Below are 13,592 nucleotides of genomic sequence, written 5' to 3'. Positions count from 1 at the left end.
CCTGGTAGTTGGGGAGGCAGTGGTGGGGGGGGGGTGTGGGATGCGAAATCCCAGGGTTTGGAATCAGACAAGCCTAGGCTTGGATCACAGCCCCCTGCCACCTATGAGCTGTGAAATCATACCCTGGTTCCTTAACCACTGTGAGCCTCAGCTTTACTCATAAAATGAGGATCGTAATACAAATGTGTGTAAAGTAGCTAGCATAGTCCATGGATATTGTAAGTGCTCAAGAAATGTTAACTCTCTTTCCTCTTATGCCTCCAAACATGCTATACACACACACAGACAACACACACACACACACACACACACACGTATATACTATATCTGTCTATATATATCTATATCTATATATATGCAAAAGATTTTTAATATATACCTCTTACTCCTTTTATTATTTTTAATGTTTATTTGTTTTTGAGAGAGAGGGAGAGAGAGAGACAGTGGGAGAGGGGCAGACAGAGAAGGGGACACAGAATCCGAAGCAGGCTCTAGGCTGTCAGCATAGAGGCCAACAAGGGGCTTGAACCCACGAACTGCGAGATCATGACCAGAGCTGAAGTCTGATGCTTAACCTACTGAGCCACTCAGGCGCCCCATGACAAAATATTTTAAGTTGTTCAATAAATAACCATGTGAGCTTCTGAGATCACAAAAACATGTATTACAGAGTCTGTTCCCAAAGAGCTCAGATTCTTTTTCCTTTTTTTTTTAATGTTTATTTTTTGAGAGAGAGAGAGAGTGGGGGAAGGAGGCAGAGAAGGAGGAGATAGAGAATCCCAAGCAGGCTCCGTGCTGTCAGCACAGACCCTGATGTGGGGCTCAAACTCCTGAACCGTGAGATCATGACCTGAGCTGAAACCAGGAGTCGGATGTTTAACCAACTGAGCCACCCAGGCATCCCCCAAAGAGTTCAGATTCTGTTGGGGAAGTAAAGTCCAAAATGGTAGGTGTCATCAAAGAAATAGTTTTAGGGTGCTGCACAAGGAGCAGAGGCAGGGCTGGGGTGAAGGGCTGGGTGGGGAGGAGATCTGGGAAACTCCCCAGAGTATGGGGCCTATGAAAAGGAAGAGGACATATTTTAGGGAAAGGAAAGGCTAGGCAAGATGATCATAAAAACTGTGGTGCAAGGGCAGGGGCACCTGGGCGGCTCAGTTAGTTTAAGTGTCCGACTTTGGCTCGGGTCGTGATCTCCTGGTTCATGGGCTCGAGCCTTTCATTGGGCTCTGTGCTGACAGCTCAGAGCCTGGAGCCTGTTTCAGATGCTGTGTCTCCTTCTCTCTCTGCCCCTCCCCAACTCATGCTCTGACACTCTCTCTCTCCACTCATCTCTCTCTCAAAAATAAATAAACATTAAAAAATTATTAAAAAAAAATGTGGCGCAAGGGTAAGAGAGGCAGCTAGTGAGATGGGAGGGTATGGATCTCAAACTCATCCCACATATGTAGCTAAGGAAGGTGAACTGAGTCATGAACCTTATGGAGTGTCAGCGAAGTTCAATCAGGGGAGTGACATCATGAGATTTGCATTTTAGGAAGCTCCCACTGGGAGCCCTGTTAAAGATGAGTTGGAAGGGAGGCAGACACAGAGCAGAGAGCACTATTTGAAATTGATAGTAGGAACCCAGGTGAGACAAGATGAAGGTCCAAATTAAGGCAGTGCTTTAATGAGGGATGAGAGAAAAGCAGGCAGTCAGTGTTAGGCAGCATCATCTTCAGGATTTAGAGACTGATTAGGTGCATGTGGAGGGTGAATGGGCAGAAGGGGAGAATCAAGGATGAATAAGAAGTTTCTAGCATGGGTGGTTAGTGGGGACATTCACTAAATGAGGTAATATAAGGTCTGATGGAGAAATTAGTTCAATTTTGAATAAGTTGAGCTGGAATTGATGTGTGGAGTATGTGTGAGTTATCCAGAGAGTTCTACCCAATAGACATGGGGATTTCCAAGAGAGATCTTTGCCAGAGCTGTAGATTAGTAGGCATCAACTCATAGCCAATAATGGTGTCCAACGATGCATCCCCGAGATACTATTGATCAGGGAAGTACAGAAGAGGAGACTGAAGGGGAACGAAAGGAGTAGCCAAGAGGTAGGAGGAGAACCAGGGTTTGGTGGTATCCTAGAAACCAAAAGCAGAGAGCACAGCAAAAGGGAAGGGAAAGCCAACAAACTCAACTATCGTAAAGAGGTCAATTAAGATAAGAACGGGCAAGTGTCCATGGGATTTCACACTGCAGGGCAATTGCAGAGAAGTAATGAGAAAAGGCAGACCACAGTGAAAGAGTGGACACATCAAATATAGATTACACTTTCAAGAGCTTTGATGTAAAGGTAAGAGAGAAGATAAGTGGCAAGAGGTGTCAGTGAAGTTTTACTTTGTTCTGTTTTGGTTTGGAGCTGGTAGGGACTTGATCACTTTAAAAAATTCTAGAGGGGAAAGAGGCCATGGAGAGGAAGATGATGATGCTATACCACCTGCTGACTGCAGTGCCCCTCCATCCCACCTTTGGTCAACACCTACTAATCCTTCACCTCCCAACTTATCCGCTACCTTCTCAGGGACTAACATGCTACCAACTCTCCACTTCTTAGATGGTTTTCTGCCACCTCCCTGTGGCAATTTCAGGGTGGGTTAGTTTAGGACTACCTAATAAATCTGTGGAGCGCCGTGGCTCAAGTGGAGACAGAAAAGTTAAGACACATCTCCCTGGGGGAATGGAATGGACCTGGTATTTGCTTCTCCATCTGACTTCCTTACCTATGACTAAGCCAAGGCAGGGGCTAGAGATACCTTAGTCTTCCTACCTCACCCTCAGACCCCAGACATAAATGTCTTATTCTAGAGAATTCTCTGTAATTAATTAATAGGCAAGATTATAAGGCTTTCTGGGGACTGGATTACTTGTCATCTTATGTATTTTTTACTCTTCCCCAGCTTCTAGGTGGGTAAGGATATACTTAGAAAGTGACCCTTCAAAGGAGATATGTGCCCCTACCACACTGAAGTTTCTGGAGAGACCATAACATTTTTCTATGCTACCCCGGTGCCTCCCACAAAGTCTGGCACGTAGTACTCAGTAAGTGCTTCATGAAAGAATGAGCAAGCGAGTCTTCAGTTGGGATGAAACAGGATACTGTCAGGCACCATTCATTCTGGGATGCGCTTGTATTGGGTTCCCGAACCCTACTTTCATTTCTTGGCGGGAGCCAACTCTCTCCCGTGGCCACACTTGGCATGGTCCGTTTCTGAATTTGGGTTGGGGTGGGGGCAGAATTGGTAGCCCCCTCGCTCTCCGGTATCTGTCCTCTGCTGAAGTCAGTACTTCTGAGGTAATATGGAAAAGGAATGCTCCTCGTGGTGTATTTGGCTGTGGGTGGGAGCAAGTTATCAACCAAGCCTCGTGATGAAGTGTTCTCATTACGCTTTTGGCTCTGTCTTGCAGACCTTGTACTTCGAGCATCGGGCACTTACTTGGATTGATTCAAAATGCCAAACCTTAATGGTTTGGGATGTCGCTAATTCTAATCCAGATATGGGTGAGAGGCAGATGGTGGGGACTGGTGATTGTGGGATCCAGAGCAAACCCTGCCCTCCCAGGAGAGGTAATTTAGAAGCATTGGAGCTGACAGTTGCTAGCTGTTGGCCAACTCGGCACTGTGAAGAGCGCCTGTGCTATCCTTTGATGGCAGATTGCTCCACACAGAGCAGTCTCCTCCCCATTAAGATACCCAAACCCTCTGGCAGTCCCTTCACGCTGAAGGTTAGAGTCTCAGGGGAAAAAGAGAAAAAAAGCCAAGTACCGGATTTCTTCTCACCTTCTGCGTGCTGGTGCAAATCTCTTCAGTATCGCACCACCGTCCTAGCAACGGTGACACAGAGGTGGACTCTCACTTCCCAATTCTCTGCCTCCCATGATAGGGAAGGGAAGTCAGAGTCTCCTACGTAATCATTTGACTCTCAGTGGAACGTCACCCAGCCACGGAGACGGAGGGACCAGAGACTTGAGGGAGAGACTGGGCCTGCGGAAGAACGTGGCCAAGCTTGTGGTGCCTGTGTGGAGAACCAGCTGGTTGAGCCCCGTTTTCTACCCGGTCTCTTGGGAGAGCATTGCCTGTGATTTTCCTACCAGCGTACTGATAGTTATTCCTTGCTGACTCAACAGATGTGCTGAGCGCTCTGTTAAATACTTCATTATCTTATCACGACTCTAGAAATTATTATCCCCATTTGATCGATGAGGAAACTAAGCGTTATTGAGGGCAAGTAACTGGTCCAACGTCAATAACAGTATGTGGAAGAGCCAGAATGTGAACCTGGCTCCCTTCGAGATGGAAGAGGTACTCAGTCGCTACTGTGCATACGAATAGCGTGAAGTGTCAAGGCCCGTGCTCTTCTCCGCTGTTTTCTACAGCTCCGGTCTCTTTCAGCACTGCCATTTCTACCTCCTTCCTACCCACATGCCTTCAGATATATTAAGATAAGACCTGGGGAGATTTATTGTAGTCAAGCAGGGCCTTGGAGAGAGGGGTCAGGTAGGATATAGAGAGAGAGAGTGATAATGAATTAAAAGTCTAGCTTTATCATTGCCCACCCTTTCAAAAACCAAAACCAACTTGAGGGCGAAGAATATACATGAGACCAGAGAAAATCCAGCTGCAAACTCCTTGAGCTCGTCAAGTCCTGTTCAGAGCTAGCCTCATGTTCAGTGATGGTCTTTACTCTGTGTAACAGGACGACAGCCACCCCTGGGTTTCTGTGTGTGCAATGCACTCACGCAATTGATTCATCCATCGGTTTCCATTGATGACCTATGGACAAAGTGCTGTACAAGATAAAAAGATGCATAAGACATGGGCCCTGTCCTTCAGGAGTTCACAAGGCAGGAGCCGGACAAATGTTTAAGGCTCTTTCTTGACTTCCAGCAAAGAGACGTTCTTCAAGGTGCAAATGCATCAACAATGCCAAAAATGGGATTCTTGCGGTAGAAGTTGGTGGAAATGACCTCCAAAGCCGTTTACATCTCTAAGAGTCTATAATCCCATGAATCCTATAACTTAACCTCTGAAGAAGAACTTGCTTATGTCATTACAATTTTCCAATAAAAGCACAGCTACTATTAGCATCAGAGTTTTCCAAAAAGCCCCAAGTTCAAATATCCTGTCATAAACAAATGTCGTCGGAAGACTACATTTAGTGGTTGGTGTCTCTCTAAGAGCATGTGCCTTTGTGCATGGAGGTTGTTAGGCACTGCCTCCTGGAACCTGTGGTGTTTGCAGCCCTGTCCCTTTGCCTCTCTGGCCGTGTGGCCAGGAGCCACTTTGGGACTGCTTGTGCATGCCTGGCGTGTCTGTGCGCTGACAGTGCCCCCCCCCCCACCCCCGCCACGGACTGCAGTTGCTGGAAGATCGTGTGCTTTAGCTTGCCTTTATATAGTAGCCTTTGCCCAGGTGGTTGCAGTCAGTCCGGTTCGATTCAGATCAGCCAACGTTGTCAGGCAAGTGCTGGGCATAGCAGGGGACACAGAAACCAATGACGCTATCAGTGGCTATCAGTCGTACTCAACTGTGGTGGAATGAAGGAGATGGATAAGGAGGAACAAAAGTGGTCTATACCAGGGGGTATGTGAGAGGAGCATTGGAGAGGACTGTGCCCGAGGCAGGTAGAGGACCCAGGAGAGGAAGTGTTGTCTGAGCTGGGTCAGGAGGACCCAGAGGATTAGGATGCAAGAGAGCGTGCGTGATGGAGGCAACAGTAAGGGCAACACAGGAGGGGAGCCAAACGGAGGGTGCCTGGGTGGGGGGATCCCAACAGGAGAGTCCGGACCGAGCTTCTCACTGTAGTTGCTGTTGTGTAAAAACAGCGCACTGTGTGAGTGTGCACACGTGCACGTGTGTGTGCCGCGTGCATGTCCATGTGAGTACGCACACTTAAGCAGCAGCCGTGGGAATAACTCAGTTAAAAATTCAGGACCAGCAACAGAGCTGAGAACGAGGGTTGAATTATAGATATCTTTTCTGAGGATAGAAGATTAAAGGAGAGGTTTTCTTTTTTTGTTTTATTTTTCTTCGCGGCTGTTGGTTTTAAGTAGGTCATTGGAACCCCCCCGCCCAGTGGTTGGGACAAGCTGGGTGAGGGCAGCTAGGCTGGAAGAGCCCTATTCTGGACTCCTCTGCCCACATACGATTTAAAGGGCCCACCACTACTTGGCCCCACTATTTTTACATATATTTCCCTGTAACAATAAATCCCCCAAGTGTTTATCATTGATTAGTGCAGGTAAGCTGGAGACTAATTATCTTCTTTATTGTTCTTTTCATGGCAGAGCCCACATTTCCCTCCAGGATCTGCTCATCAACACCTTTACTCTATTTCCTATTCACCTGCCCCTGCATTCTGTTTATCCTTCTGCTCATTTCCCTCGTCTGCTTGTACCACAAAGCCAGGAGGTTGCGGGCACTGAAGCTAAATGCGCTGAAAGAAAAGACTCTCTGGGTGGATTTGAAACGGGCTGGAGACTGGGTAACCACCTGGAGGGAAGAGGAAGACCATTGAATCCTGAGAGCCGTCTGCAGCCCTATGGAAAAGTGTGGGCTCTGGAATTGGACTGAGCATTGGTGTGAATGAATCCTGATTGTGTCCTTCTTGGTGTGTGTGGCCTTGGGCAAGTTACCTAGGAATCAGAGGGAATGTGTATGTGGTTTCTTTGTGTGTTAAGTCATCTACCCCTTGCCTTCTCCCAGGAGCTAGATGATTTACCCTGTGTTTCATTTGCCGCACCTCACAGAGGTTCAGGGTCCCCTTCTGTAAGGAGAGAACCTCCCTCACACAGCCTCTTGGGTATTAGTTGCGATCCTATGGAGAAGCCCAGGGTGAGGCTGCCCTCCGCTTTCTCCTCCCTATGTCACTGATTCCCAGGAAAGCATTCCGAGTGGTCCAGTCACACTGGCTCTAGGTAATCTTTTGCCCCCAAATAAGAGGTGTGGGAAGGGGCCTGATGTCAGCAAGGCAAAAAGGAATTGGGAATATGCCCTTCATTGACATCAGATCTACTTCCCAATGTGGATGTGACTTCCTTCAATGCAGAAATCCTGTCTTGCCCCCATCCCATCTATAAATGCTACTCAAGGACAATCTCTGCGTAGACGGTACCTAATTAATATTGATGGGTTCTTTGAAGAAATTATAAAGCATTTTGTAGTCTGAGTTTCTGCTTCCTCTTTCTTCCTCCCTCCTTTCCTTCCTCGCTTTCTCTGTTTTCTTTCTTTCTTTCTTTCTTTCTGTCTGTCTGTCTGTCTTTCTTTCTTTCTCCTCACCTCACCTCTCATCTCCTTTTCTTCTTTTCTCTATAAGACTATTAGGTCATTAGGAAAAACTTTTTTTTTTTTTTTTTAACGACAGTCAACCCCAAGGCCTCATATCTCCCCTTCCTCCCCACACCAAAAGATCCATCTGGGTCCTGGCTTTTAGCCAATGTCTTATTTTCTTTGACCTGACAGCACTGGGTAGTAGCACAGAGTGTTGTGGTAGTTCTTTGGGGGAGGAGGAGTAACAGGGCCCCTGTCCCCTCCTTCTCCAGCAGGGGCTGGGAGCCCAGGGGGATCACTGGGTCAAGTCTGGTTCCTCAGAGTCCCAGGAAAGGTCAGGAGGGCTGGGGTTGGGGAGTGTCATGGCTTACAGCTTTTAACAACTGGCCCCAGGATATGATAACTGTTCCCACTGGGCCTGAGGTCTCCTCATCTTTGTTTCAAAAGCTGCTCAGGCCCTATCGGAGCCAGAATTGGAAATCAATCAGTGCCACCTAACAGACTTGAGAAAACGCATCTATTTATTATCTATGTGACCAATGGGGTTGCTTTAACACTTGGCGATTTGCATGTCCAAGGAGAGCAATTTATTTTTAATTATTTTATCAAGCACACACGTCTTCTGCAAACATAATTAGTTCCCTTGCCAGGGGATTACCGGGGCTCTGAGAACTCCCACTGTAGCCTATGGGTTCCTTACGTTTCTCTCCCTTTATCGGCTCATTTGAAATACTACAAGTGTTTCCTTAAATGTGTCAACACATCTGTCTCTTGTCTCTCAGGTAGGGTGGCATATTTTTCAGAAAACAAAGCTAAGGTTATGACTCCTTAGAAAGTGTGATGCCCCCTGCCCACCCCCCGCCCCCGGCAGAAACCTGGAGTTTAATTGGTATTTTGAAGAGAAAGAACAGAATTGAGCCCCGTCAGATAATCCCAGCAGACTCTAGTACTGTCCCCTGCCTGGGCTACTCTTCCCCCTTATCTCTCTTCCTCTGTCCTCAGCTGGGCCCCGCCTTTCAGAAGCTTGGAGCTCAGCACTTTTTCACGTTTGAATCCGGCTCAGACATTGCACAGAGCAGACACTCAAATGTCCAACCGCACCACCCAGCGTAGAGCACGGGAACGATTATTTCCCAGTGAGCACCTCCTAGTGTCTGGCAGAGATGGGGGTGAGGGATCTAGTGGTGACCCGCCCCATCCCCTGGGGTCGTCACCTTGCATCTTCTGGATGCTCTGCTTTCATACAGCACGTTAGATGTCCAGAGAAGCCACACGGCTCCATTTGGCCCATGGGGAATTTTCAGGCAACCAAGCCCCAAAGTCATCTTTTCTCTTTTCTTGAACTGAATAAAATTTTTCACCTAACTCAGGAGACATTTTACATGAAACCTCTTCTTTTTCCAATTATGTACTTGTTCCATTTTCCTGTCTAAAACTTAGTACAGAATTGTACTTTTGTTCATTGATTTCAACTTTTCCGTTCTATGTCAGCACCTGGTTTTCCCGTCAGCATCTTGTGTTTCAAACCCTCTTTGGTAACAGAACAACCCTCTGTCTCAGGAGTTGGCCACCTATGGCCCACAGGCCAAATGCTGCCCACCACCTGTTTTTTAAAATACGATTTGTGCGAATACAGCCACTCCCGTTTGCCTACATATTACCTCCGGCCGCTGTCACAATAAAACTGCAGTGGTGAGTCACTGCCAGGGGGGCTATATGACCCGCAATGCCTAGAATGTTTACTATCTGACGCTTTACAAGAAAAGTTTTCCAACCCTGCTCTTTTTTAGTGGCTAGTGTTCTGTCTCCGCCATGCCCTGTGTTCCTGGGAAATTTTATTTGACCTGTTGTATCTGTATCTGTAATATACCTGATTAACTGAAGAATAATCCTAAGCCCTCTGGATCAGTGTCCAGTCCAAACAGTTGTGAAGTTCGAATCCTCTGCCATACTCCTACTGGAGATGGAAAATGCATCACTCCGGAGGTATTCCTACTCTGTGTGGGGTGAGACGACAAGGAGGTGACAAAGGCATGAATAGGCTGTTTTTGTTCTTTATAGTCTATTGAGATGTATAGGAAACAAGATCTTGAACGTGCACAAGAACTTGGCCTTTATTTGGTGGACAGTGGTGAGCCATTGAATGTTATTTAGCAGGGAAGGGGCAGCTCCCTTCAGGAGAATTGAAAAAGGAGCAGCATAGATGATGGGTAGGGGTTGGGTGAGGGCTGGGGCAGTACCAGGACAAAATGACACCGCTAGCCTCAGGACACCACCTCCACTGTCCTCTAATTTGTGTAACAGGGATAAAAACAGCTTTATGAGGTTTGTGGACTGAACCAAACTGTCAGAAAGTTTCAAGTCTTACAGCAAGCTCAAAGAGGTAGCTAATGTATATTTGTTAAAGACAATGACATGTTATGAGATTCTTCTTCTGGTTAATAAATATTAATTTTCTATTGATAAGTGTAGAGATGAGAGAGTAGTATCCTTTCATTTAATTGGCTTTCCATTTACCTTATCTTTTGTGTTTTTAAAGATTTTATGTATGTATGTATGTATGTTTATTTTAGACAGAGAGAGAGAGAGAGAGAGCAAGCATCGTGGGGGAGAGACAGAGAGGGACACAGAACCCGAAGCAGGCTCCAGGCTCTAGCTGTCAGCACAGAGCCTGATGTGGGGCTCGAACCCACAAACTGTGAGATCATGACCTGAGCTGAAGTCTGACGCTTAACCAACTGAGCCACCCAGGCACCCCTAAAGACTTTATTTTTAAGTAATCTGTACAACCAACGTGGGGCTTGAACCTACACCCTTACCTTATCTTTTTGATGCTTGCTTTTTTGTTTAATTTACTTGTTAGACATTTGGAGTTTCTACTATGTCATATTTAAATCCAAGGCTCCTTTTGGATCAGCTCTGACTTCCAAATAGAGATATTTTGACTAGAAGAATAACTATCACATTAAACCATTTGCTGAGATGGTTTTGGCGAGGAGGTATAAGTTCATATGTCATAAATAACCAGTAAATGAAAACCTGAATTCGTTATGCCTTTAAGGTCACAATGGCACAGGGTGTTGAAAGTGTGTGCTTCAGTTTTAAATGGAGAGATAATCCATTTTTGTGGATGGAGAGTCTCAATACTGTTAAGATGCCAATTTTCTCCAGATCGCTCCATAGATTTGATGCAGTGGTTATCAATCGGGGAGAGAGGGCAGGGCAGTTGTGCTTGCCAAAGGACATTTGGCAATTTACAGACACATTTTTTTAAATAATCTTTTTAATGTTATTTACTTTTGAGAGAGACAGAGAGAGGCAGTGCGTGAGCAGGGGTGGGGGGCAGGCAGAGAGAGCAGGAGACCTAGAACGTGAAGCAGTTCCAGGCTCAGAGCTGTCAGCACAGAGCCCAACATGGAGCTCCAACTCACAAACCATGAGATCATGGTCTGAGCCTAAGTCAGATGCTTAACCCACTGAGCCACCCAGGCGCCCCTTGACCTGTGTGGCACCACCTGGGGTGGGGGGAGGGGTTACTACCGGCACTTAGTGGGCAGCGGCCAGGGTTGCTGCTAAATCTCCTGCAATGCACAGGACAGACTCCTTTCCCCACAGCAAAGCCCAAAATTTCAATAGCGTTGAGGATAAGAAACCCTGGTTTAATGGAATCCTAATCCCAATCCCAGGCAATTTTAGAAATCGATGAGCTCATTCTAATAAATGAAAATATAAATAATCTAGACAATATTTAAGAAGAAAAAGTTGGAGGAATTATGAGCTCAAGTTCCAGGACATTCTATAAAACTATAATAATTACAACAGTGTGTTGTAGGAGCATCTGGCTGGCTCGGTCCATGGAGCATGTGACTCTTGATCTCAAGGCCAGGAGTTTGAGCCCCATGTTGGGCATGGAGATTACTTTAAAAATAAAGTGTGATGGTATATATATTTAAAAACTGCATATTATAGGTGCAAGTATAAACAAGGAAATCAATGGAACAGAATGGAGTCCAGAAATATACATACATATGTAGATTCACCTAATTTCCATTATAGGTGCTACTGCAGTGGGGAAATCATGTTTCTTCTAGCTGCTGATGCCATCGGATATTCATATGAAAAAAAAAAAAGAACCTTGACACCTACCTCACATTTTATACTACAAAGGAAAAAAATAAACTGGGTACCGCTAAAATAAAATATTCATCAAAGATATCATTAAGTGATTATACACAAGCCATGGATGGAGGGAAAATATTCACAAATCATATCTAACAAAGAATTTATATCTCCTATACAGAATATATACAGAACTCCTATAAATATATATACAGAACTCCTATAAATAATTTTTTAAAAAATGTTTAAATGTTTATTTTTGAGAGAGAGACAGAGAGACAGAACGTTAGCAGAGAGGTGCAGAGAGAGAGGGAAACACAGAATCCGAAGCAGGCTCCAGGCTCTGAGCTGTCAGCACAGAGCCTGACGCAAGGCTCCAACCCACAAGCCACAAGATCATGACCTGAGCCGAAGTCAGATGCTTAATCGACTGAGCCACCCAGGCGCTCCCATAAATAAATTTTTTTTAAAAAGGAGGAGCATGAAGCTCAACTTAAAAATAGACAAAAGACTTGTACAGGGGTTTTACAAAAGACAATTATCAACAGTCAATAATCACGTCGGTCAGTTCAGGCTTCATGAAGCACATGCCAAGATGGGATTAGACATGCAAGGGGTCTACTGAGGGAAATGCCTATGAAGGAAAAGGGGGGTGGGGCAGGAGAAAGTGGGGAGAGCCCTGGACTGTGGTGCAGGTTTGACATCTGTAAAAGGATCAGGGAAGGAAGGCGGATGATGTAGGAAGAACTTTAGACACTGCAGTTTTGAGGTAATCTGGGCCAAGCTGATGGGAGTCTCTTAAACAAAGATTGGCTATTGGAGAAGGGCTCCACTGGGCAGAAATGGTCTAAGTCTAGTATCTCTGCCCTGCTTAGTCTTTGACTGGAAGCAGCAAATTTCCTGGGAAAATGTGGCCTCAGTGTGAGAGCATCGTGACAGATATGATGATCTAGCTGCTGGAAGCTGTCAGTCAGCTATGTTCCCTGTAAAAGGTTCCCTTGAAGTGAGATCTGAATAGTGCAGCCCCGTGGCCACAGCATCTGAAAAGACGCTCAACATCATCACTCATCAGAAATCTACAAATTAAAACAACCACGAGATACCCGGATGATTAAAATGTTAAAGACAATACCAAATATCAAACGCAGGTAAGAATTTAAAGTTACCAGAACTTAATATGGTGCTGGTGGCAGTGTAAGTGTGTTCAACTATTTTGTAAAATAGTTTGGTAGTTTTTGATAAACATATACCTGCCCTATGACCTAGCAACTCCACTCCTGGCGTTTACCCGAGAGAAAGGAACAGCTCTATCCACCAAAAGACATAAACAAAAATACAGCTTTATCCATCATTGCTAAAAACTAGGAACAACCCCACTGTCCATCAGTAGGTGAACGGACGCATAGTTTATATATATTGTGGAATACTACACATAATAAAAATGAACAAACTGCTGTATATGTGATGGCATGGATGAATATTACAGCATTTTTTGAGTGAAATAAGCCAGGCACAAAAGGGTATGCACTATAAGATTCATTTATTTGAAATCCAAGAACCGGCAAAACGAATCTATGAGGACAGAAGTCACCATAATCATTTCCTCTGGCAGGGGAAGTATTGACTGGGAAGTAGCAGGAAGAACCTTCTGGGGCAACTGAAATGTTTTTTACCTTTATCTAGGTGATGGTTTCATGGGTGTATGTATACCTACGTAAAAATTTACTAAGCTTTCTTAAGACCTAGCAATTTATGTAAATAATCTAATATTTAACTTAATAAATATATAAATATAGTAGTATATAACTGAAATAACTGTATGTAAATAACTTACACCTAAGTTAAATTTTTTTTAACGTTTATTCATTTTTGAGAGACAGAGAGAGACAGCACAAGTTGGCTGGGGGGGTGGGGCAGGGAGGGCAGAGAGAGAATGAGACATAGAATCTGAAGCAGGCTCCAGGCTCCGAGCTGTCAGCACAGAGCCCAACACAGGGCTCAAACTCATGAACCACGAGATCATGACCTGGGACAGAGTCAGAAGCTTAACTGACTGAGCCACCCAGGCGCCCCACAAAAAAATTTTTTTAAGTGTTTGAGAACCAACTAGATGACCAACACAGAGGGAACGATTTTAATACAGTGGGAAAAAAGATTTTATTTGTTC

At 45.2% G+C, this 13,592-nt stretch overlaps 1 protein-coding gene across 1 annotated transcript in view; it reads left to right on the top strand.

The window, feature by feature from the left end:
* The window catches only part of CD101 (CD101 molecule), a 36,403-nt gene extending 28,870 nt beyond the window's left edge, over positions 1–7,533 (top strand). The window contains exon 9 of the mRNA XM_049618374.1: positions 6,325–7,533. Within this exon, the coding sequence (XP_049474331.1) occupies positions 6,325–6,554 (230 nt within the window). The 3' untranslated portion in view covers positions 6,555–7,533. The remainder of the gene's footprint in view (positions 1–6,324) is intronic.
* Positions 7,534–13,592: the final 6,059 nt, after the last annotated feature.

Source organism: Panthera uncia (assembly GCF_023721935.1).
Source record: "Panthera uncia isolate 11264 chromosome C1 unlocalized genomic scaffold, Puncia_PCG_1.0 HiC_scaffold_4, whole genome shotgun sequence".
NCBI lineage: Eukaryota > Metazoa > Chordata > Mammalia > Carnivora > Felidae > Panthera > Panthera uncia.
The sequence above is the reverse complement of the archived record's forward strand: the minus strand, read 5'-3'. Positions and strand labels throughout refer to the sequence as shown.